Here is a 24,822-nt window from a genome sequence, read left to right on the forward strand (position 1 = left end):
CCAGGGATGCAAACATGGCGAGAAATAGTCACTCTTCCAAAGCACTCTTTCCCCGCTGATTCGGACTCTCGTCTTCACCCCATCCCCTTTCCCAACACCTCACTCTCCGAAACCTATCCTCACCCGGAGAATTACCTCCGGGATTACCCAACAAGCTAAGGACCCTCTGCCTTCTTCAGGCCACCTACTTGCGCGTACCCATATGACCAAGCTCTTATACCCATCCATCCATGCACGGACGTACTCTGCACTAGCGGCATGTGCCGGCCCGAGTCCGAGGTCCTGGTACCAACCAGCCAGTGTACCGGGTGAGCGGACAGGGAGCCAAACACGAGACTGGGTCGTCCCGTGGGTACTTGTTGGCTCTGTGCCGGGGTTGCAGGAATCATGGCAGCTACTTTTCTTCTTCCCCAAACAAAGAAAAGCATTTGTGACCAATTGGGGGGGGGGGGGTGCTGCGTCGTGGCAAGCAACTTGAGAGAAGCACCGGAAAAGGCTTGAAAAACTCGTTACTCTGGCTCTCCGTTCAACCGACCCCCCGAACGATTGGACCAGGCAACTTGCGGCAACTTCGTTCGGAGCTTTGGGCCTGGTGTTTACAGCGATAGGAATGATCTATATGATATTTCCGGCAGACGGGAACCTGTTTCGGTCCATCGCGGCAGCCCTGCCAACTTCCACAATCTGCTTGGGCCACAGTTAGGCATGGTGACGGCGGTCGTACGTTTTGCACTTTGGCGCCTCCTTCTTGGCAGGGATTCTTTTTCCAATATCTCAACAACGAACGCCCTGGGAAGTTCCATCGTCGCCACCTTTCGTTAAAGAGCCATATGGTATGAGATCAGCTGCTAGCTGTGTAGACAGACAGGCAGTCAGCCGGTCGGACATCCCCGGTGCTGCGTTAGTGGCTCAGGTGTGTGGTAAATTTCAAATTTCAATAGAGGCTTTCAGTTGATCCCTGTTATTTCCAAAGTGAAAAGGAAACTCCTGTAGCCAAGAGTCTGTCCTGAGCGCGTTAAACTATTGATAAGAAAGGCATCCTGTAGGTGTAGACCGAGAAATAATTGAGGACGGAATATTTAGCATTGAGTATTTACCAGAAAGTGACATGTCAGCTGCAGAAGCAGACGCAACTTTAGCTGCATGAGTTTCCCTTTCACTTTGATGAAAATTCAGGTCAACTGAAAGCCTCTAATATCATTACTCTATCTATGATATGAGCGACCTCGAAGAAGCTTTATGCCGATCACCAACCCGAACACACATTCCATGCCGTGAGCCGATAGGTAGAGTGAAGTACATCTTATGGAAAGCCACATGCCGAATTCATATGCCGGGCCGAATACGGTTTTTAGTCAAATTCAACTAATGAATTAAATTAAAATAATATATACCCAATTCAACGCCACCATGCACAAAACCACAAAATAACCCACTAATATATGTATGTAGAATATTGAAAGGTCTCAAAGGAATTACAGTCGCACCTCGTTATGTCGTTGGCGTATTCTGGAGCCAAACCCCTACGAGATAGCAAATATACGAGACAGCAAATAGTTTTTGGTGGAGAAGGGCAGTACCTGTCCCGCAAATTCGTACGAGACAGCAAGAGATCCGAGATATCGAATTACGAGATAGGGAGGTGTGACTGTACAACCCATGCATAGCCCTATGTACCGGCCCCCACCCCGATATGAAAGAAAGAAAGAAAAAAGAAAAAACTACCCAATTAACCAATTAACTTAACTAAATATTTTGTTGTGGTGTTTTTTTAAAGCAGCATAGTAGCGGCTTCGATATATACAGTTTTAAGAACTAGGGAAGAAAGGAAACGCTCACGCCGGCCGCAATTAGGTACTACTGTCCATAGGTTTTTGCCCGTAGGTAACTCTTCTATCACCTCATCAGTATTCATGAAAGAACTCGGGGAGATATTTATCTTACAACGACCAATACGCATGCACCTTCCTATTCCTAAACTCCTTTTTTATTTTTTCTAAATATACGAGAACATCGTCCTTTTCCCATCCCAATACCCTCGTAAACAATGCCATACTCCAGCCCTCGAGCCCTTCAGCAACATTCAATGTCTCATAGCGGCCAATTTCCTTCATCTTCTTGTCTTTCGGCCACTGATTGATTGGTACTTTGAATAGCTTATCCTTCACATCTACGTAGCATGCGCGCTCAAGCCAAGACTTGAAGAGTTGCGTTTTTATGAAGGGCCTCTCGCTGGCGGTGGCGGCTTTGTTCATCAGGACGAACCACTCCAGAAGAATGCTGTCAGGCGGAAGCGTGTTGTCATCGCAGTAGAGCTCGATGTCAGATTCTTGTAGTTCGATCCAGCCCCCGGGGCGTGTATGTCTAAAAGGAAAATAAGTAAAACAATATATAATAGTGAGGAATTAATGTTAAAGACAATATATACCGGTATGCCTGCTGGAATAAACGGTCCCAATCACGTATCGACCCACTGAGATACCGGATGTGTACAAGTTCAAAATAATCTTTTTTGTAAAGCCAGTCATGCTCACAGTCGTCGACTTCAAACCTGCAATTAGGCGGACACCTGGAATGCGAATGAGTTTTATACAGGAAATAGAAAGTATAGGTTTTATAATTACCAAAGTGGCTCCGTCCAGCTGAGATCTACTCCAATCACCTGCGAGTGAGGGTACGTTTCGGCTTTGTCGATCGATTAGCTATAGGTCTCAACAGCCAATATAAACCAGTCAAAGACAGGTTTTTTTATACCCATACTAGCAGCCCAAATTCCTAGCAGTCTGTTTGTTAGTTTTGTTTCATAAAGAGTTGGGCTTTCGGGGAACAATCATACCTGACCCAAATCCAAGATCTAGAATCGGTGAATGGTCTCCCTCACCGGTGGTAATGGGCGAAAAATGAAGTTTACCTCCAAAGGCCAGGGTCGAGATGTGATGATGTAGTTCCATTCGTTCGAGCTCTTGCTATCAAGGAGGTTAGCAATCTCGAATCTTAGATTCACGGCAAGATCAGTGAAGCGATTGAATCATACATTGTCGTTCGGGAAAGCGTATTCTATATATCGAAGCCGTTAATAAAGGGTGTGGTGGGCTTGCTGATAGTTGAGGTGTACACGTGAATACATACGTCCTTCATGATACCTATGATATCTTCTCCCATTCTCATACTTGCATACGTTTTCTCTCTCATGGGAAAGAAGCGTCAAATCTTCGACTGGCCTATCGCTAGTATGTGTCAGCCGATTTATAGTCCAATAGTGAGTTCCAGAACGAACGGTAGGGGTTTTATCAAATACCCGCCATCCTCGTATGCCGAGTCGCTGTCAAACGACTATTTATCCCAGTCGCAAAAACATAGTTAGCCTTTAGTTTATCGCTATTTCACATGGGACGGAAGAGAAAAGTCATAAAGCCACTCTGAGAGTATGCTCAAGTCAGAGCTTACATCAGCTGTGATAATATCGTTTCCATCTTCGTAGTCCCAATACGACACCAAAGACTCGGGGGTAATGTTTGACATTGCTTCAGACAATAACAACTGTATAAATTGTGCAATTGAAAACGATAATGTGGCCCAATTACCCTATTGGAGTGCCGGTGCGTTGGGTAGGAGAATAATTGCCAGGGGTTAGTTCAGTAGTTACCGAGGGACCGGAACCGTGGCTGATTTATATAAAAGCGGGGGTAACTGGGGGAGCGAAGAAGACTGCGCTTCCCGCCCACTTTATCGCCCCTTAGTCGATGGTGGTTAGGTGTCATAAACGCGGTTGGCTCGGAGACGAGTACAGTTTAGAAGTTTCATTGGGTTGACCTTGCCCTGAGTGTGGGGCTTGGGGGATTGGAAGGGGTTGCTGTTGCACGGAATGCTGAACTAGTTAAACGCACTTTGATGGGTAGTAACTTTTTTCCTTTGCCTACTTGACGTGGCTGGCTGCTGAGTTGATGGGGAAGCAGGGTTGCGATTCGCGAGGTTTCCGATATCGATCCGACACACCTCAGCCTTGAAGGAACTGGATTGTTCCTTGCTAGCCGTGTGAGAGTGCACGAGTTGGATTTGTGTTGATAAATGAATACATAGGCGGGCTTGTGGCGTGTGGCTTATTGTGGATCTTGTGGAGCAGCCACTCGGAGAACAGAATATATCTGGGGGCTCCTGTTTTCTTGCTGAGGCTTCAGGAATAAGTTCAGCACAGCTGAGTAAAGTATCCTTGATATGGTGTATGCAGGCAGAGGATTCATGTATAATCATACGCATAGTTAATACAATGCATATCTTCCCTAACATGGTAGATCCATAGTATTCATATTAGAGTAGAGTACTAAATGGCAGCCGAGCGCCTTACTCTAATTCAATGCTTGACAGTCATAGCTTGGTATGGAGAAACCGTGGTAGATGCAATCCCCAACGGACACGGCAGTAGCTAGTGAGTGATCGACACAGCCTAGAGCATTAGACGGTCCTTTGCACAGAACTACTGAAAGGAGGTAAAGTGCATCGTAAGGACACTACTCACAGAGCTTCCTATCGTATTTCCACGCATTGGGGCGCGTGTAGCGGGTAGTTTTACCCACTTCAAGGTACAATTTCTCCCACAATCTCAGGTCAACTAGGTATTGAAGTTCCATCGATCTATGATCCATATAATCGTAGGTTATCCCTTCTCAGTACAACGATGTTATTCTCTTGAGACGGCCTTGAACCCCTCCGGTGGTGGGTAGCCGGGGGATCTCCCGAGCTGTTTCTCATTTTGTGATCAAGCCCCGAAACGGTTAACCCCACAATACTGGGGGAGCCATAAACTCCGAAGCTTCCTTTCCTGCATTCATATGGTGACAAATTTCCATCTCATATCACATTGGTGAGGCTAATGATTAATACCATTGGTTTGCACGCTGCCTGGGCCCTTCCCACTACCGACTTAGTCTTGAGTGGTTTTCTGTACTTGTGCGGCTCGAAGTACCGGAAGCTATAATAACGTTGTAAATCTTTAGGGTGCATAGCTGCTCTAACAAATTTGAGGATGAGATCTTTGACGTAGAAGTACCTGGGGGGGGGGGGGGGGGTGTACTGATGACCAGTAAAAGAAAGAAAGAAAAAGAAAAAGGGATTCTCTTTCGTTTGGCACCTTGGCGATCTCTTTTGCAAATTTGATTATGTTCGTACAAACAACCGATGAAGTACACGTGTGCCTACATGTGAAGAGACTAAGTCGAAATCAATAAAAGGAGGTTTAATCGAGGTGGTGATTGACAAAGGTGTTTACCAAATGTAACTCTGTATTAGTTGTGACTCGGCCATTGGGTGACTACCTGTACTCCTGTGGTGCGTGCTCATCCCAGGTACTGCTAGCGGCCCACTTGGAGCAATAAACTTTGTTTCGTTGTTAAGATGTAACCTCTCCCTCCAGTTAAAACATACATGTACACACCTCACCTCTCTTAACTACAGCCAACGAGTGGGAATCAAACTCAGTTTCCCCCTGTGACCGACTTATACATACCCTCTTCAAGAAGTATTACTTCAAATACTCCAGTTCTTTCCGTCCTACGATACTTACATGTATGTCACCGTCCCACAACATCCTGCACCTTACACATAACCCTGTAAGTCTGCTCTACTACACACTCAGCTCCAATCAACACAAGAGAAAGGCCCAACGCACGGTACACACACATGTATCTCCAGGGCATCTGTGCGGAATACATAATTATAACATAATATGCTTCATCCTTAAAATTCCCCTGTACCCTGTACCCCAAAAAACCATGTACTTACATACATACATCAAGCTAGTGACTAAAGAATTCATATGTGGATATATAAACCACAACGATGTCGAAAAATTACTCCTTTTAAATGTAGGGACAACAGATTGTTATTGAAGCGAGCCTCTGTGCCCGGGTCGAGTGAGGATGCATGACGCCGTGCAACTAACCGACCGACCGGCCGCGGCGAATGCCGCATGTAGTGCATCAACCCGCGAAGAAGGATGCCAGCAGGACGATCAATAAGGCAATAGTGATTATCGACCTACAAGCTCGGATAAGAGGTCAATCGAGTAGGGGACGGGAAAGCGAGCAGATGTCCATTCGCCCTAACGTGGCAGACACGGGGGGGGGGGGGGGGGGAGCTAGAGTGCTTGGGTATATTCTACTAACTTCTATTCCAAAAACCAGCAGAAAAGTTGTGGTGAAAGGAAGCGATTACAAATCGATAAAGCGACTTGAGGAATTAAGGGGACAGTGCAGTCTACCACTCCACATTCAATTACCCAAGATTATTCTTCTTCCTTGTGTTTTACGGTGCAATATTTCTGGAGTTCTATCCGGGTTTTGGATTGTAAGACTTGTGGACATAAATAGGTCTTGGATGATGATTCGATGCGAGGAGAAAAATCTCGGATCCAAAGACAGATAAGCTCTTCTGTGTCGGTTTTGTTTGTTTTGCACTTGTTGCTGTGAGATCCAGAGAGTAGCATTGCATCACTTGGGACTTTTATCATTTCTCTATCTAGGTGCTGTACCCGGCACAAGGGGCCGGGAACAATTTAAATAGGCTCTCAATAGAGTTTCGGGAAGCATGCATGGTAAAGTGCAAATCCCGACCACCCATTCATTATCAGTGCTGATCGATTTATATTTTTGCAAGCAGGGTCGCTTACATCCAGATTAAGTTTGGCTTACCTTAGTAGGTCGGCATCCATGGCCACTCCTTATGGCTCGTGATAATTGCAGAAATTTCCACATTGTACCTACATTAGCCAATGATTCTTGGGGCGTAAAATAAAAAAGTTCTCTGTGACAAATATCTTGTTGTAATCTCTGGCACAGCCTTGCTCTCATCGTCTCCCGACCCCTAGCAAATGGAATCCGACGGGAACGAGCATGTACGTAGCCGTGAAGCAAGTTGGTATAAGAGAACGTACTATACTCTACTAATATGCACTCTAGCAGTAATGGAATAGAAATACAGTTCGCGATAAGTTGCCAGTCTATATAGATCACAACTCCCGGATCCCTCTATCTCGATCTCTCGGTATCTCTTTGATCAACTAAGCTAAGTTTCTTTTGACTTCGGCAAATGGGCCTACCAATCTGCCTATACTAATATTACATGTGCTTGTAGATTATCGATCGTCCTGATCCAACCATTGCTGCGTTGTCGATTGTAACTTCATATCAACCTTTGACCATCATTGTTGAGTCCCTGTCGGCGCATGTATAATTTAAATTGCGGAAGTCACGGCTACTCTACTAATTCATCAATGATAGGAGAGGTTGGAGGATATTTAAATTCTACTAGGAATATCACGAAGCTTCTTTATGTCTCTCCCAGGGTTCAGGTCACGCTCGGTATTTAGGGACATAATATAGTTCGCAAGCGGCTTTATATCCCACGATATACGTGTTTGTGATTTAGGATAAGAAAACAGCAATGGGCTAATCAACTATTTCTGCAATTACAAAACCTGCAACCTCGACATTATATTATAAAGTTCTTTAGCTAATTATTGATAGACCCTTTGAAGATTAGAGAAAAAGTATCTACTCGAAGAACATATCATCTAAGAAGGGGTTGGAGAAGCGCTCCTTCAAGTCCTTCAACTCCCAGCCCTGTTCAGCTCCAATCTCACCAAGTACATTCAAGAACTGAGGAATCTCATCCTTGTATGAAACGTCCTTCAGATATTGTTTCCAATCAGTACCATTGATTGTCATTCCTTGCCTATTGATAAAGTTCTGTTAGTAAAAAGAACAAGCCCTCATGGTGGAAATACGTACCATTCCTTGGCCCAATGCGGGCGAGTATTGATCAACGTTCCATTTGGTCCTGTATAGCTCATCCATTTGTCTGCAATCTTTTGGGCGAATGGAGCCCATGAGCCATCATCTGCAGCTGGCATGGTGGTCAACACTTCAATACTAGCTGTCCCAAAACTGTTTCCTGTTTGTGGTGCCATGATTATATCACTATCGCCCATAATTCTCAACTCAAGCGCGATTCTCATAGGTGCACTTTCGTCAGCATAGACAATCTCTATAGCGTCCCACCATGCCTTTTGTACCACTGTCCAATCAGGCTTAGTTGGGTCATCTGCAAGCGCTGGGATTGGGATCTGAAGCTCAATGTCCCGGACTCGCATGTTTTGGACACCACGACGGAAGTGGATGGCGTCGATTAGGTATGTTTTGACATCTGAGTCTGGGAGACCAAGCATTGCAGCGGTGGCTACATAGACAACTAATTAGGGTTGATTAATTATGTAGGGTAAAGAAAGACTTACAGAGTATAACGGCCTGCCAATGCCCCGGGAATGCTCGGAAAAGTAGATCATCATTAATGACACCTCCGAGCCATCCTTGGATCCATTGGTTGAACTGATCGGGGGCAGAAGGATAATCGATGGCTCCTGTAGAGTCTTCGGTATTATTCCTAAATTAGGATGCAAAAATCAGTATATTTGCTTTTCACCTTTTAATATTGGGTACTAACCAGACGTTGACAAAACTTCTATCCTGATAAGGAAACCAAAAATATTCCGAATAGTAAGAATTCTCAGCTTTGGAAATCCAGTCTAGTCTTGCTTCCTCGAGCTGTGCATCAGTGTAAGTTTCTCTGATTGCCTTTGGAACGGTATATCCCTCGGGTGGTGGAATTGTAAGGCCAATTTCGGGCTTAGCTGGTTGCATGTTGGCGTAGGTCATAGAATCTAGCTCAAGTGTTACATGGGTAACGACACCTGCTAAATTCAATAAAAAGTCTCATAGCGTATTTATTTAATACTAGACTTACCCAAAAGTCCGAAGGCACCAGCGGCAGCCTTGAGTTGAGCTGGATCAGATACAGTTTGATGTACTCCGTTGACATCAACATATTCAACTTGACGAACAAGGTCACTGAGCGTTTTATGCTGAATTCCTCCCCCATGGCAGATAGGCGCATTCGAACCCCCATATGTGATTCTGTTTTGATATCATATTAGTTACCACAAACCTATTTCCTCCGAGAAAGAATTGACTTACTCAACCATGACAACATTAACCGGTACCGTCCAAGCATTATTCGCAATAGCCCATCTTCTAAACTCCTCATTTGTTACTGCAGCACCGAGTCTCACAAGTCGTTTCTTCCCACCGGAGCCGGACACATCTTCTGATGCTAGTTCAATCTGCTTGAATTCATTTGCAACATTTGAGGCGGCGTTCGGGAGAATAGATGAAGGGTCAGGAACAGTAGTTGCAGTCTTCGTATCTAGCATGGATACGAACACATGACCAGTTTCGGAATACATATCGCCCCAGGTATGTCTGTATCCAGCAGCACGTACCCTAAGCTTCTGAGCCTTTGCCCAGGTGATTAGGTTCTGCAGTCCCTTAACCGTGGTGGGGACAAAGGTATATGCGGGAGTGTTGGAAACTGTGAGACCCCAGTTCTCGAACTCGGCAGCAACGTATACCTGAGGGGTCAGTACTCGATTTATACTTATATTTAGAGGTTTGGAATGACTTACAGTCATGGGAGATGTTGAATTACTTGTGTCCTCGTAGATAACAGGACTTGTATCCCTCTTTGCATTCAACCAGCGCCTTGAAATTGGCGTGGTTCCGGATTCTTCCATTCGTTTGAAGTGTTGTTTCGCAGCTGGGCTAGGAGGAATGTAGAAACCCCTCTTTCCTATGATGCTAGAGGCCGATTTACCACTGATAAACGCGGTGACTTTCTCTTGCAGATCCGGATCCAGCTCATTATGAGCCTTTGTGAAGGCAGGATGCAGCTGAATTGCAGAGAGCAGGCCCCGATTAAATTCTTCGCAAGTGACATTTTTATCCTGAGCACCTTGGAGGACTGAGGTGAGGCCGGGGAATTTGGCACTGGTGAGAGGATTCAGAAGAAGGTATGAGACAATATCGCCAAGGATTTTTCCTCCAACGAGATCATCGAGGGCTACGAGAGCATCGCTAATGATTGGAATATCAAGATCGCGATCGAGTAGCTGACTATCCTCGAGGCTTGACTCTGGCTGAGGAAGAGCTGTAATAAGAGATATGAAGGGAAGTAACGAGAGAAAAAGACCGGGGAAATGCATGTTGCAGAATACGTGCAAACTCACGAATGAAGAAAGAAGCTTAATTCGAGAAGGGTGCATGTAAAGATCAAAGGCATATGTATCCTTATATGCGCCCACAAAACTTCCAGGGAATAACTGCGCTCGGTCTCTGCGGCGTTGAATATACGTAGGCCGTTGTTATTTTCCTCTACTCTTCATCCGTTCCTCTCATGAACAAGGATTCTAACCATCTACCAAACGATCGTCATTATTGGGACCTGAAGCGAGCTCCCGGGTCCCACATTGTTACTAGCATATATAATATTAAATCTCAATCTGGACTAGTACAAATATCCCTACATTTTAGTCCCAACTGAGCGCTTGAATTAAACCCGGGCAAGTGAGTCGATTTCACCGGCGACGACGAAAGTTGACATTCTAAGAAATACAATTAACTCTTTTGTCACAACAAAGAAATTTGAGTTCTGTAGTGAAATTCTTTCTTCTAAATCACCGCCACTGGTACCACTGATTCAACGGCTGCTCATCGGGCTACGGGAACGGAAGTTAACGGGGCTTTGGGCTAGTTTTGACAGGCGTTGGACACCTGTCAGATGCTAGTGCGATAGTACACGTTCTCCTTTCAGGGCACTCTATGCGTAGTGTGCCTAGCATAGCGTCATTTGCCGACTTATGGAGAAACTCCGAACCCCAATCGACGATTATTCAAAGGATCAATTAAATCCATTTGACAAACATAAGGATCCATGAGCTATATGAGTATCTTCGAATTCCCGGTTGTCGATCATAACTTCAATAGATAATGAGTTGGGCACAGACGACATGGCAAACCTTGTGTTTTCAAACTGCAATGCACTTTATAATTACCGCCCATTCATTAAAAAAATACCAACCTCCACGCAAGAAGTTGTTCTAAATGTGGTCAAATTTTCGTAAGAGAAACATTTCTCGAAAAAAACGAGTTTGCTAACCATGATAATAGATGTTTTTTCCTCCGTACACCCGGCGTTGAATCAAAAATTGAGGTGCTATATGCCCCCTCGACCTCATAATTATTTCTCGATATCAAGCCAGCAAGAATCTGCGTTTTTGGGGGAGTCCTGTTTGACATGTGGTGAGGGCTGCAGCAAGAATACAGACTCCAGTAAACACGGCTCTTACTAGACTGCAGGTGCCCCTGCTGTGGAACTACATTCTATATTACAATGCCTGGAAGGCAATGCTAGTTACCGCCTTTGCATCGGAGCCGGAGTGGGGGATTTTCTAAACCCTGATCTTAGATCATTTAATACCCGAGAAAGGTTAGGATCTGTTCAGATGGTATGGAAGGTCAATCCGCGCTTCCTACAGACATATCAACGTCGGCCTAACTAGGTGCCATAGCAGAATATTTTAAGTACAGTCGTCTCTGGGTCAACGATGAAACCAGTTCGATGGCGAATAGGCCAATCGAAGCCAATAAAAGCCAACAAAGGCGCCCCGACCCCTTTGCTTTGACTGACTATCAGCCCAAAAAGTAGCCACTCGTCATCGAGCCGGGTTCGTCGTTGACCCAGAAACGACTGTATGCTACTTTTATCTCACTAAGCCTCTGCGAAACTAAAGGTTAAAACTCACAGGACCAGTAATTATCCTAGTATTCTCTTTTGAAGCATCTATCCGGGATCTCTCGATCCGGGCCGAGAGTTTTCGACTGGGGCAAGGAGAAAACAGCTCACCCTAGTGACACCCCACGTGAAAAGGTCCTCTAGAAACTCATTCCTCCGTATGAATTAAAGACGTCATACATCGTGCACGATTGATTTTGAGGAAACCCACCTGGTTGGCCGATTGATAGCCGGGAGTTCAGGCCTAAATGATTATTATGTACGACCTCAGATCGGTCAAAACTAGCTAGTCATATCGATGAATCTCGCTAAACGACAGAAATAACTGTGCTAATTAGCGTGGGGGGAGAGGAGTGGATAATAGGTATCTATCACATACTGATCGTTATCACTATCGATGCTACCAACTAACTAGTCTCTCGTTCCCAGACTGGTTTTGTTGTCGCATTTCGTGGAGACACACATTCAAATCAAAACAGGTCTGGGCACTAGACTGACAACCAACCGTGGATGATAGCTATCCTGTGTGCGGAATTGACACGCGTCCATCCAGAAGTGGTTATCCACCACTAACTACCTACGGTCCATGTCCCCCGGAACAGATGCAGTGTAGCATCAAAATGCAATTTACTCAGCAAAATCAAGGCCGAGTTACTAATTCATAGCCATGGGGGTATCGAATACGAGAATTGCCATCTATTTAGCATGTAGAGTGGTGTCGGCAGATGGAAATCCAAGGGAGCGAGAAAATCTTAAGAAGCTTCGAAGTGTTGGAATAAGCTTGGTTTACCTTCTTGTGTTCCTGCGTTCTATCGTTTAATCAAGATTGGGCAATGAGGGGTGCATAAACAGCATTGGGGTAGCTACGCCGGAGGGAAGGATGAGTATGGGGTTATGTAGGTATGCTATCCAGCAAAGAACGACAGAGAGAAAAAATCTTACGATATTTCATCATAGATCAGGCACGCATCCGGTCATACATCCCGCGCCAAACTAAAAACGGAACGTATCAATTAGATAACCAGTCCGAATTAGAATACCGAAGCCGATATAAATGTTTACTGCGCTCCAATAAGTTTCATGATCATGATTGTTCATTCCCTTAGATTGGTTGTTAGTTATACCCTTCTAGCGTCGTGCCATAAACATTTACTGAGAGGGAATATTTAAGAAATTTATTGGAGCAAGTTTGCCATATATGTACGTGTGGCTTTGTCTCACAATTGGAATTCGGGCTATAGCCAAGTGTTAGAGGAACCCAAATTCCGGATTTGATATACGTAGTAGCCAAGTACCTGAATATTCAGTACGAAATAACAAGAGGTAACCAAACATCCTGAGTGGGATATTAAAAAGAACTCTACAAACTCCATGTAGATATCTATTCGTAGAGGGTTGTATATGGAGACGGGGAGACCCTCCGAACATGCGATCCGGTACACCCAGCTCCCGCATATATATCAAGTTGTACCCACAAACCCACTGTTCGGGCTTCCGCTGGGCTAAAATAATCCGCTTAAGATACCTGCCATAGGTAACGATGATCATTATACAAGCTCACTAGCTATATATTTCGTGGGGGAGGGAGAGGACGGGCATCGGGAACCGAGGATGACATGGGTGCACGATCTCTCATCATATTTTGTGATGGACAGGGGTGGTCTCTTGTCGGGGTAATTTTACCCTGATTGTAATATGATTTAACCGTAGTTAGGGGTACTCGTGGTCGTCGGGAGGTGAATTTCGTGCTTGGAGAAATGTACCTTACCTGGTAGTGGTGGCTTGGTTTTAGTTTTGGAGTGGTGTGGGGTGGTGTGGTGTGGTGTCATGGGAAGTCACTCGGCAAGGTCACGGGGCGGTTGGTATGAAGTATGTATTACGGTTGACTATCCGAACATTGTTGCAACCAAATTTTCAATTTCAACGTCGCCTTTTTCCACAACCACAAGGAAAGAGTACAAGAGATTTGATTTCTGTGATTTCTTATACCTCTATTATCTTAAGCTTCAATATGAAGTCAATTGAAGTGGTTTCAAAAATCGGTCATTCTAGCTAATCTGTGTGGTTGCGACGCGAACGTCCGGATAATTTTGACAACCATAATACCCAGAGTGTCGGAAAATGATGCACATTGGGTGATATCTCAACCACGAGAGAATTAATCTGTACACAAGTCTATCTTGAGGTTAATTTAAGTGTGTAGATTCCTTTCATAAGAAAAATAAATAAAAAAAGTCTGTCATCGATACTTTTTGGTTTTTTTAACACTGATTTTCGCTACTGGATAGTGACTTCTTGCTTGAAGAACGGCTATTTTGTATTCAATTAGCACTAGATGAATTCTCAGCCATTGTGGAGACGCCCTACACTCGAAATTTGAATTTAGGGAGCGTGTTGCGTTGCGCCAAAATATAGGTATTTGGGGTAATTGGCCTTTGTCAAACCAAAATGTGCATCACTTTCCAACACCCTGGGTACATGTAGTAAGTCGCTTGCAGATCGATATTGGTGACGACTGCAGCTGACGAAGCGGAGAGCTAGAGTGTAAGGCTTCTGCATATACTGTGATAGCACGGGGAGTGGTGAAACCAGTGGAAGAGATGAGGACTCAACTTTAACTTTTGCCAAAAGGCTGGGGTATCCCTGTGATGTTTAGGCTCCGTTCGCGATCGGATATCGTTGCAATTGTCTGTCGTTTATTATGTTATTGGAAATCTTTTTGTCTCTAAGACGCCAGGGTAGATAGAAGGAGGCTATCTCAGATCGCCCTCAGTTGTCCTCCTGTACGTCTCAAGCTTCCTCTCGAGATTTGACAACCATTTTGAAACCTTCAATTGGGGGGTGATATGCTTAGATAATCATTCTCAAAACCCGTTTACTACTCGATGCAAGACCTTGAGTACCTCGCTCAGAGCAGAATATATTATATCAGGTTTCACAGCTCTCGTGGGAGAATACTCCTAAGACCGCTTTGAAGTACCTCTGCTTCATGGAACATACATGTACTGTCCAAGATCGAGATCCTGTTAATTCAAAGATGAGGTCAGATCATGTGGGAAGCTAAGTCAATGCTGAACACCCAGTCAAAATCAAAAGTATCTTGAGCTTGTGCCACATGTACATGTAGTTTCTTCGGCGTTGGTGTTGTGTCCCATTTCATATCCTTAGTGTGCATATATTGTACTGTTCTAGTCCCGAGAATACCCTTATAGGGAGATTCGACTGTACTGATACTGCTAGTACTAGGGCATGCATTAGCCTCGTCATCAGCCGCCCTCAAGTATTACTTCCCGCGCTTTCAAACCATAGACAAGTGGTCTAGTGGGTAATACAGTGAGACTGCTCGTCAGGTTTGACACCGCGTATTTGATCCCTAGGATCTGGGTTCAAATCGGGGGTGGGAGTAGTGCAGTACGGGGCACAGTAGTTTTTCTTGAAATTACGGTTGCGGTCCAGGATGCATCAATAATTGCACTTAGATTATTCTTATCACTGTATTCCATGCTTCTTTATCTTTTTCTTCGGTTGGCCCCTTTCCGGCCATTAGAAACGTCGCAGTCCAGTTAACCTTCACTGCATTTCGGGGATGCCGAGGCAGCAGAACTTGGGGAGGGTTCACAGTCAAGGTTATTTCCTAGATTCTACCAGGAGATACATTTCCTAATGTAATTTCTCCATATAGGCACTTTTATGAACGTCCAGTGCGGCAACTTTTTCAGGAACAGTTTGGGAGATCTCACGGTATCTTTTCCCGAGAATTCGCTCTCCAGGATCAACGACAGCATCAAGATCGAGCTGGAGGGAGATTTAAAATCTGACTTGGTTATATCTGGAGTAGTGCGATGACGAGATTGTCAAACTCGCGGGTCTCCACTGTGGCACATGCATAAATGCATGTCGCCTGTGCATATGTAGAATACCGTATGGTCGAACGGCAATCCGGGCTTGAGACCCCAACTCCCAGGGTAGACGAGGTCAGTTCACAGCTAGGACCAATACTTTTGAGACTAACGATTTAGAAGCATTGTTACTAGAGAAGTCAAAAATTCGGGAATAAACATGCAATTAGATACTACGTACAGGAGCATCCTGCAACAAGCTTAGGCAATGTCGAGCTTATGCAAATGAGATGAGGTGTTGGGGTAGCATAATTGAAAGAAATTAAATAACTTTATCTTGAGGCACCCCTGGCAGACGACCATCTGCGCACATGGAAGCCAGATAAAGCCCAGGTGGATCGTAGGTTCCGTTTGGTATTTATCGCTGATAGCTCCTAATGACGTAGTAAGAAAAAGCATTGTGCATACATTAATATCGAGAGTGTGCATAAGAGCTGAACTAACGGAATAAATCCTGCGTAGGACAATGATTGGAAGGCAATAGCATGCGACTCGAGTGTTACCTACTACTTTTGCCTCAAGTGCTAAAACTAGGGCATCGGCATAATCTGGTTTTATACGACGGGAATTTATCGCCTCTTCTGCTTTTATCCAAGCATCGCAGGTAGTTTATACGCAAACGGTGGCGTACCCGGGAAACTCGCGTAACTGATTCAGGTGCGTGACTGGCTATATCAACTCGCCTGCGGTACTAATACCCACCCCATCTAGCACCTGGGGCGCACGGCTTTCTGGTAGAAAATACGGTATTGTAGTTTTTTCTGGTTCCACACTTTTCTTGGCCCCTCCCTTGATTTGACCAATGATTTCGAACTTCGGGGGTGCCCTTTGTGCCAAATCAATCTGATCTGAAGTTGCGCGCAGCCGATCTGCAAGGAACCATCAAGGTTTAGATCTGGCTAAAACCGGTATTATATGTTTTTATCTCTTCATAGATCTAGCAGTCGGGGTGCCCTGGGCAATCAGGGCTCGAGTCCCTGTATGATGAAATAGCTAGTTAGCGTTATAAGTAACTCAGAGTTAGGGGCTAACTAGTCTCGAAACCATTTATTATTTAATTCTTTTTCTCCTCGGGGTTATGTGATAGACCCATGAGTTTAAGCACTTTCCGGAAAACCTGAAAAGTCGACTCATTAAACACAGACTACTCGCTAGACAAAGTGGATGTTGGTATTGTTGGTGTGTCAGGATTGGTACACAACTGAGGAGCGATGCGGAAACTCGGGCAGCGCTCGCAGTCTGATAGCTGCTTACTGGGAGAGCTCGTGCATTGTGGGAGAGAGATGGGTGGATGCACGCAAGGAGGGCTGGGCATGGGCATGGTAGGCAGCGAACCGTTGGTTAGAGGTGTTAGTGGAATCAAGGCTTCGTCAAACACCCCACAGCTGTGATGAGGAGATTATATTTGGGTGGTATGTGTACTTAGGGGAAGGCATGTTATTCAATAGGAAATATATCCGGCAGTCTACATGCGATGTAAAATCATGCGTAATCACTCAAACTTCAGCACACGAAGCACCTCGGCTGTTAGGATATGAGGGCCCAATTAGTGTAGTCGACGAGTCGACTTGAGCATTTCCTTCAAGTACTACGAGCTCAGGTAGATAATGAATAGAATTGGCCTAAGCTTTCTCAGTTAATAAACTTGAGATTTTAGCTTGTGCATGATTAATTGCGCTATTTGTATGCCTCTGTTATTGGCTGTTGATCAGGCTCAGCGGGTTGGTTACTTTTGGCAGACATCCCCCACGACCTAACTTCTTCACGTCTTGGGTAGACTGGGGGCTCTAGGTAGATTTTCTGATAGCATGACTTATTTTTCATCGATAAGTCCGTCATTTCATAATTTAGCTCGAGCGTCGCTATTGAGAGCTTGACTTTTTTCCAATGAGCACGAGTCTAACTTCCTACGGCTCTGACTATGGCCAAGGCTGAACTTATGTAGGCCGGCTCGTTGACCAACTACATGTAGGCACAATGGAATAGAACAAACCCGTTGAAGCCTCTGTCTGCACTTATGATTACGTAAGAAAACGCTGCCAAATGCCTTATGTGCTCCTCTTAATTTTCTTCCGTCCTTCTCCTTCCCACACTCACAATCTAGGAAACTATTATTTTTATTTTTATCATTATTATCCATCAGAAGCAGCCTCTTTCTCAGTAGATTCTTATAAGGCTCTCATCGAGCGAATCAACAGCATCGAACACCCCATATTTACGGGGCGGAACTAGAATGCACTGAGCACCAGCAGCTTCTCGGCCCGTTTCAGCTTTCCGGTGAGTAAATTACTTGACGATTTTTTGTAGAAATAGTATCTCATCGAATTTTTGATAGGCTCTTGGAGTGGAAAGGCTGTATGGGGCATTTCTTCCTTCCAATTTTCAACTAATGTTGTTTTATCTGTTCAGGTGAGTAATTTCCTTCCTGATTTTGTGTGAGAATTATCAACTAATCCATCTAAGAGAGAGGAACTGGAGCAAGGCTCCCTCTCCGAGGCCAAGTCCAGTCAAGCCCTCCCGCTCACCGAATACATAAATAGCAAAATTGCTGTTTTTGGGCCGGGGGGGCTTAGCTGGGTTGGTTCGTCCTAACCTCGCCCTTCATATTCTTCTGCAGTCCTCGCAGCACTGGGAGATATATTCTGGGGCTCAAAAGCAAGCTTTCTACTGCTTTGTATTTTGTGTTTGTTCTTATGGGCTAATTTTTGTTTGTAGGAAAAGCACATCCTATTCATAGGGTGCGTGGGCTGCGGGGATACACGGGTTCACAAGAGGCTGCTTAGAGCCGGGAACGACGAGATCACCAATATATTGGTGCGTCGGTAAGTCAAATCCAATCCATTAATTCGGTTTATCATGGTTGTTTGCGCGGTCGTTAGTACTAATCTTATAAATTGTGTGTGTATAGGTCGTGCCCGGGGCACATTCTCCCTGCGGGGTCGGCCGCGGGTGGAAAGGTGTTCCTGTACCTTGGCGAGGATTAGGCGGTGGGCTACATCCTTTACAGACTTCCATTTCGGTGGAGTCTGGTACAAAACCCCGGTGTTGGCGCCTCGCCAGCCCGCACTCGAAATGCATTCTGGTAAATAGACAGTTTAGCCCGCTGATTTTTGATAAACCTTGCTGATAATTTGGTAGCTGAAGCAGGCAATGAATGTTTCCAGTGGTGGGGCTGTGTTTGCGCTTGGCTATTGCCATCTGGTCAATGGCATTGGATTTCTGGGAGCCCCGGGGGGGGGGGGGGGGCCTGAAAAGATATCGATAATAGAGGGAGTACAGCATGACATCGCGATCGGCCCTGGCAAAAACACTGAGCGTGATTAGATAGATAATATAAATATAAACAACTTAAACAAGTTCTACAAGTCTTTAGAAGTTATTATCATTTATTCATACCATTATTCTTTCCTTTTTTGTCAACTGATCGCGGGGGGGAATTTATATCAATTTATATCAGTGATGTAATCGTTAACGTATTACGTATCATAGGATGCACGTACGTGTTTACAGACTTTTACAGGATGAGAGTATCATTGACTCTATATATTCCATCTGATAAGGATCTCGCGCTAACATGAATGAATTATCAATTGATTAATCAATTAAACTCCCGCGCTAGTGTGAGCCGAGTGATACTCTATGAAGAGTCGACCCATTCATAGAGCAACAGAGAATAGAGACAGCAGGTATTTTGTCGTGAAATGTAATTTATCCGATAGTAAAATAAATTTACTCATTTTAAAATTTGATTACGGTTCATTTTATACATTTAATCTGCACATCATATGTGTTGTGCAACCGAGTGATACCCTGTGAAGATTCGGACCAATGATCACGCAACAACAAAAGAATAACTAGTGAAGATGAACCTGTTATTACACAGTCTTTTTATATAATACTCGAGTAGTGATGGGCACGAGATGAGACGAGACCGGGACCCCTACGAGACGAGACGAGACGAGACCAAGCCAAGTCTCGTCCCGTTTTGAACTTTCTCTAGTAAAAGTGCAAGACGTCTCGAGACCAGACGCAAGACGAGACGAGACTGGGATCTCCGCAAGACGAGACGAGACGAGATTAAGCCAGGTCTCGTCTCGTCTCGTCTCGTGCCCATCACTATACTCGAGTGTTCAATGGGAGTTCTATCATGCTGAAATATCTAATTTTATCTGAAAAAATCCATTAGACAGTCCGGGGATTAGTAAACAATACCGGGCATTATGGTCCTGCTTGGTTCTGGGGTACTGAATATTGTAGAAGGTTGCGCATGCGTAGTCGAGTAATCTCGATTATTACATGCAGACGCGGGAGTACCCCTGGCTTTCCTATAGACAGTCGGGTTTTCTCAGGCGGGGTAAATACATGTATAATGCATTTTGTCCGTCCACAAAGCTGCATTCCCCACCTCCCCCCAACTCTTGTCAGTGACGGTACACAGCCCTTTGTAACGCACCACATCAAGTCCCAGAACTCTCTTTTTCTCCATCAATCCCCCTCTCTCACTACTTCTCTTATCCCGGCTTCTTCTTCCCCCTCTTTCCTCTCATCGAGCCTTCATCCCCTTCTACCTATATCTCATCGAGATAACCTTTATTCAGGCTTCAAGCCTCTCGTCCTCGATCGAATCAACAGAATCGAATCCAATCCTTCGACCCTCCTCCCTACTCCCTTGTAAAGACCCATATGACAATTGACTGCCTGTGTTTTTGCCCGTGCACAGCCAGTCGGGGTGGAGGGTAAAGGATCAAAGTAACGAAACTCCATTCCCGCGAGCGAATCAACAGTGTCGGAAGGTACGCACTTCTCCAGATGGGAGGGCTCTGGTACCCACCCACCAGCTATCCTGTGGGCCCCCTAATGGCTACAATGCCCCCGGGGGGGGGGGGGGGGGTGCGAATGGGATGCATATTGGGGATGTATCTCTCCCTCGGCTGGCTAGGCGGTAAAAGAGGGGGATTGAGTGTCTGGAATCGAGACAGACCTCTCAATTATTCGGGTGTGGTATGTACTGATTTCACTTATGTTTTCCTCTTTCTTCAGTTTCATTGCTGATTGATATGGTGACAGTGGCTGCGTGTCTTGAAAGATCGATGGAATTTGCCATCATCCCCTTGTGTGTGAGCTTTCTTTTTAACCAGTTCTATTTGCATTCAGCTAACATAACCGTTTTTATCAGTAGCCAATAGGGCAGGGAAGTTACTTAGCTAGCCGTTTACGTGCTTGGTTGGCCTGCCCTGGCTACTCTGATATCCAGAGGCCTTAAATCCAACCCATCGAACGAATCAACAACACCGAATGCATCTGCAACTATCCCCTCCGCACGTACAAAATTGGCGTGCAACGAATGCAACTCGATTATATCTAGGTGCATGTTGCGTTTTATCTGGAGCACCGACGCCCAGTCCTTGAAGCTCCATCGAGCGAACCAACATAATCGAACAAATACGTAAAACAAGAGCCCCTCCAATGGTGGATAGATAAACGGATGAGCATCTCCGCTACCCGCTCTGGCCTATTGCCGGGCCGGAGTCTTTATTGTGCTGACGAGCGGAGGATGGAAATTACGGCCCCTCCTGGCTGTCCCTCGGGCACCAAGAATGTGGGGTGCAGGCCGAGGTTAGTATTTTCCTCCTTCTTAAGTATTATTCTACAGATGTGTGGTGTGCTGATAGACCATAGCTTTTTTGCAGACTCGCCGGTTCGGTGCCGGCCTGAAACTGCCCAGGCATTCGGTGGTGGGGACACATGTACCCAGATGGGAATCCAGTACGCCGAGAAGCCGATATGGGAGGTGGTGGTCGAGGTTGGTATTTCCTTTTTTCTTTATTTATCTTGAACATGCTAATAGACCACACTATCACTACAGCTTCTTCACAGACTCATTGGGTTGGTGCCTGCCTGCGCTGCGTTGCATAGATGTGCAGTGGTGGGGAAACTTGAATGCAGGGGTGATCAGCACACTTGGGTTCGAAACGAATATGGGTGGGAAGATCGAGGTGAGTACTTTTCTTCCTACTTTATTTGTCCTGAACGTTACTAACAAACTACACTGTCAACACAGCTTCTTCGCAGACTCCATTGGGTCTGTGCCTGCCTACAACTATGCATGGTTGTAACGTTATAATTATGGCAGTGTGGCCAAGGTTAGTATATTCTTTCTGATTATAATTTACTCTCAAGCGGTACTAATAGATCGCAGCTTCTTTGCAGACTCCATTCGATCGCACCGGGGACTAATCGCATTCTTCCGGCCGCGGGGGCTCTTTATATTTGCAATCATGACATCTACTGTCACAATTTCTGGTAATAAAGATTCCTCTTCCTCCACTAGTCAAGAACATAATTAACTTTCCCAGCCTTCTACTTGGCTTCTACCCCATGCTTGACTACGCATTGGGGTAAAGACGCGGTGTGGTGGCAATTCTATATAGTGGTGCGACCGAGGTTGGTATATTGTTCTTGATTATCTCCTTCTCTCAATTTCATGCAGTTCTAATATATATATCACAGCTTCTTCGAAGACTCCATTGGGTCTGTGCCTGCCTGCGTGAGGAGCTGTAGGTTTGGCGGTGGCGGAGGTCCTGTCGATGCTGATGCGGCCGGGGTTAGTATACTCTTCCTGATCATCCTTTTGTCTCAAGAAATGCTAAAAGATAGCAGCTTCTTCGCAGACTCCATTGGGTCTGCGTGTCTGCGCCCGCATGGAAGTGTCCGCGGTAGAGACATTATTTCTCATGCCAAGGGCATTTGAGTACGCCAACATCCAGTATGTACGGTGTAGACCTGGGTGAGTGTACTCCTCTTATTTAACTCTTTGTCCTAAACGATGCTAACGGATAACAGCTGCTTTGCAGAATTCATCGGGTCTGTGCCTACATTCTCAACTAGACATCATGTTAACTGGTCCCGGAGCACGTGCGAGAAAGGTACTGGGTATTCTGCCGGGACCACAGCGCCTTAGAGCCAAGGTTTGGTCCGTTTCTGCTTTTTTTTCCCTTTTTTCTTTTGTTTTTATTTTTATCTTTATAGCCCTATAGCTTCATTAATTTGTACTTTGTAGACCCCACAAAGTACAATTAATGAAGCAATCAATCAATCAATCAACCAATCTTGCAATGGTACCGTTCCCTCTTTCAATGCTTCTCGCTGTTTTCTATACTATCCCTTGGACGAATGAGACATTGCAAAATCTCTCTCATGCATATATATCATGTGATCTCTATATTTTGGTGAGAAAACGTCCGGGTAAACAGCTTGCTGCGTTTGTCAGTCTTTATATTACGCTGGTATGCCATATATTTCACAGCATGCTGCCTTAAGTTCAGTCAATCACTTCCTTTATGGAACACGCTAATGCATGAGAGAGATTTTACAATGTCTCATTCGTTCAAGGGATACTATAACTTAGTAATCGAGTGAGCAACCGTGAATTTCCATGTCCGGTAAAGCCTCATTAGACCCAAACACCTAGAGTAGAGATAGATGCATAGCGTGACAAAGAAAATTGGCTCATCTGATACAACCTTGGAGATTGTTTGGGCCAGGTATTTCACGAAGTGTGTTAAATTTCTTGCCCATGAAACCTCAACGTGGCTTGGCGTCGAGTCTTGGCTATCCTAATAATTTCCCCCACTATATATAGAATTTTACTTAGAAAATTAATCAATCTGCCTTATATACCAAACAGAAGAAAAAAGCGCGGCAGCGTTAAATATGGAGGTCTTTGGAGAGACCAGCGCCAACCCAGTATATATATTACGAGTGAACGGTTACAGATTTCTAGATTTGAATTTAGGGCGATAACGATGTTGTGATTGGGTTGTTCAAGCTCCTCTTCTCAAAGCGATAAAAGCGGTTTAGCATGCTGCATGGCACTGAAACTACTTGCACTCTGTTTCTCGATATTTGATACACACAACTTTTTTCATTGCTACTACATACATATACCACAAACAATCTACCCGCACTTGGTTGAACCCATTCACCAAATGAAAATCAGTATCTATCCCGAGTACACTGCTGGTCCCGGAATAGTGTAGCTCGTCAACTTGGGCCAGTAAATGCCGACCAAAATACCAGGGTCCGATGCCGAATATGCACTTCAGGCCGTTCATTAGCACATATCCACAGATTTGAACCCCCGCCCACATTCGAGGACTTACCCAGGCAGACTGACTGTCGCCGGCGACGCCGACCCACCACCGGTAACAGTGATCTGGGCGCATCCCATGTAGAGCTGCGCACCACCCGTGCTGCCGGCTCCGTGCAGCGCAATAATCTCAGATCTGAGCAACTATAGCTACCGTTAGTACTGTAGTGTAGAGACGAGTGGGGGAGAGAGAGTACATAGTCTCCGGAGGCGATATTGCTGGGGATCGTGTGGCTGTATTTTCCGGCGTTGGCGACGAGCTTGTCGACAGCCCAAGTCTCGGTGGTGCCGCTGAGCGTGAGACCATCATGGTAGCTGTATGTATGTTAGCTAGTAGTCACCAGGTACCGGTGATAAGGAGGGAAGAGGTACATCTTGAACCACTTCAAGCTTGAGGGGCTAGTTGCAGTCGTGGCATCGGGAACTTTGGCAAGGTATGTCAAGATGGGTCCCTTGTGTGATGGGTCGATGGCTTGCGTGGTGCGGTCGCCGTGGTGCCATTCCATGGTGACGGTGGAGCCAGCTATGGTGTTGAATGTGAGTGTTGGCTTAGAGAGGGGCTAGGAGGGACTATGAGGGGGATATATTACGTACCAGCGACGATAAGCTTGCTGGCGACGGGGGTGCCGCCGTTGACATTACAGGCGAGGTCGCTGGAGGTGACATCTTGGATCGGGCTGTTACTCGGGGGTTTGCGGATTACACTGCGGTGGGTTAGTTTGTGAGTTTAAAGGAGGAGGAGGTGAGAGGGGGGAGGAGGTACGCGGAGTTGTCGTTGAGGTATTGCTAGTAGACGGGTTAGTCGAGTTTTATATTAGGATATTAAGAAATACGGGGGCACTCAAAGAACTCAGCAGTATATAGAACCTGATGTCCTTAGAGTATGCTCATAGGATGAAAAGGTAAAATAATTCTGAAGTCCCACGAGTACTCCCATGTGGAAATATATCAGTCGATGGAGCTCTCACGAAGGTGGCGTGTGCCTGGACAGCCGTAGCTGCAGCGAGCAGAGAAAGAAGGGCCGAGAGCTGCATATTGAAGGTACCGGTATAGAGATATACAATTATCAGATAGACACGATTGCGCTTGACCGAT

The 24,822-nt window shown here is 45.4% G+C and overlaps 5 protein-coding genes across 5 annotated transcripts; 2 read left to right on the top strand and 3 right to left on the bottom strand.

The window, feature by feature from the left end:
* Window positions 1-1,850: 1,850 nt before the first annotated feature.
* LAJ45_04605 (uncharacterized protein) lies at window positions 1,851-3,522 on the bottom strand (the record flags this gene model as incomplete). The annotated part of the gene is made up of 7 exons (XM_046114183.1): window positions 1,851-1,893; window positions 1,945-2,364; window positions 2,429-2,551; window positions 2,912-2,966; window positions 3,130-3,221; window positions 3,299-3,333; window positions 3,448-3,522. The coding sequence occupies 7 exons, from the start codon at window positions 3,520-3,522 to the stop codon at window positions 1,851-1,853; spliced, it is 843 nt and encodes a 280-aa protein (XP_045972705.1).
* Window positions 3,523-7,547: 4,025 nt separating this feature from the next.
* Window positions 7,548-10,090, bottom strand: LAJ45_04606 (uncharacterized protein; the record flags this gene model as incomplete). Its single annotated transcript, XM_046114184.1, has 7 exons — window positions 7,548-7,728; window positions 7,785-8,232; window positions 8,288-8,436; window positions 8,497-8,743; window positions 8,797-8,966; window positions 9,027-9,460; window positions 9,515-10,090. 7 exons carry the CDS (start codon window positions 10,088-10,090, stop codon window positions 7,548-7,550), a joined length of 2,205 nt encoding a protein of 734 aa, XP_045972706.1.
* Window positions 10,091-10,988: 898 nt separating this feature from the next.
* Window positions 10,989-12,676, top strand: LAJ45_04607 (uncharacterized protein; the record flags this gene model as incomplete). Its single annotated transcript, XM_046114185.1, has 9 exons — window positions 10,989-11,004; window positions 11,055-11,186; window positions 11,244-11,392; window positions 11,456-11,484; window positions 12,018-12,043; window positions 12,109-12,158; window positions 12,233-12,288; window positions 12,532-12,579; window positions 12,637-12,676. 9 exons carry the CDS (start codon window positions 10,989-10,991, stop codon window positions 12,674-12,676), a joined length of 546 nt encoding a protein of 181 aa, XP_045972707.1.
* Window positions 12,677-21,175: 8,499 nt separating this feature from the next.
* On the top strand, window positions 21,176-22,298 carry LAJ45_04608 (uncharacterized protein; the record flags this gene model as incomplete). The annotated part of the gene is made up of 8 exons (XM_046114186.1): window positions 21,176-21,194; window positions 21,269-21,381; window positions 21,445-21,574; window positions 21,640-21,721; window positions 21,778-21,881; window positions 21,935-22,022; window positions 22,089-22,182; window positions 22,239-22,298. The coding sequence occupies 8 exons, from the start codon at window positions 21,176-21,178 to the stop codon at window positions 22,296-22,298; spliced, it is 690 nt and encodes a 229-aa protein (XP_045972708.1).
* A 1,282-nt stretch (window positions 22,299-23,580) lies between these two features.
* LAJ45_04609 (uncharacterized protein) lies at window positions 23,581-24,761 on the bottom strand (the record flags this gene model as incomplete). The annotated part of the gene is made up of 7 exons (XM_046114187.1): window positions 23,581-23,677; window positions 23,741-23,871; window positions 23,925-24,042; window positions 24,100-24,250; window positions 24,322-24,431; window positions 24,491-24,513; window positions 24,696-24,761. The coding sequence occupies 7 exons, from the start codon at window positions 24,759-24,761 to the stop codon at window positions 23,581-23,583; spliced, it is 696 nt and encodes a 231-aa protein (XP_045972709.1).
* Window positions 24,762-24,822: the final 61 nt, after the last annotated feature.

This window comes from Morchella importuna (genome assembly GCF_003444635.1).
Source record: "Morchella importuna strain M04M26 chromosome Unknown Morimp01GS011, whole genome shotgun sequence".
In the NCBI taxonomy this organism is placed as follows: Eukaryota; Fungi; Ascomycota; class Pezizomycetes; order Pezizales; family Morchellaceae; genus Morchella; species Morchella importuna.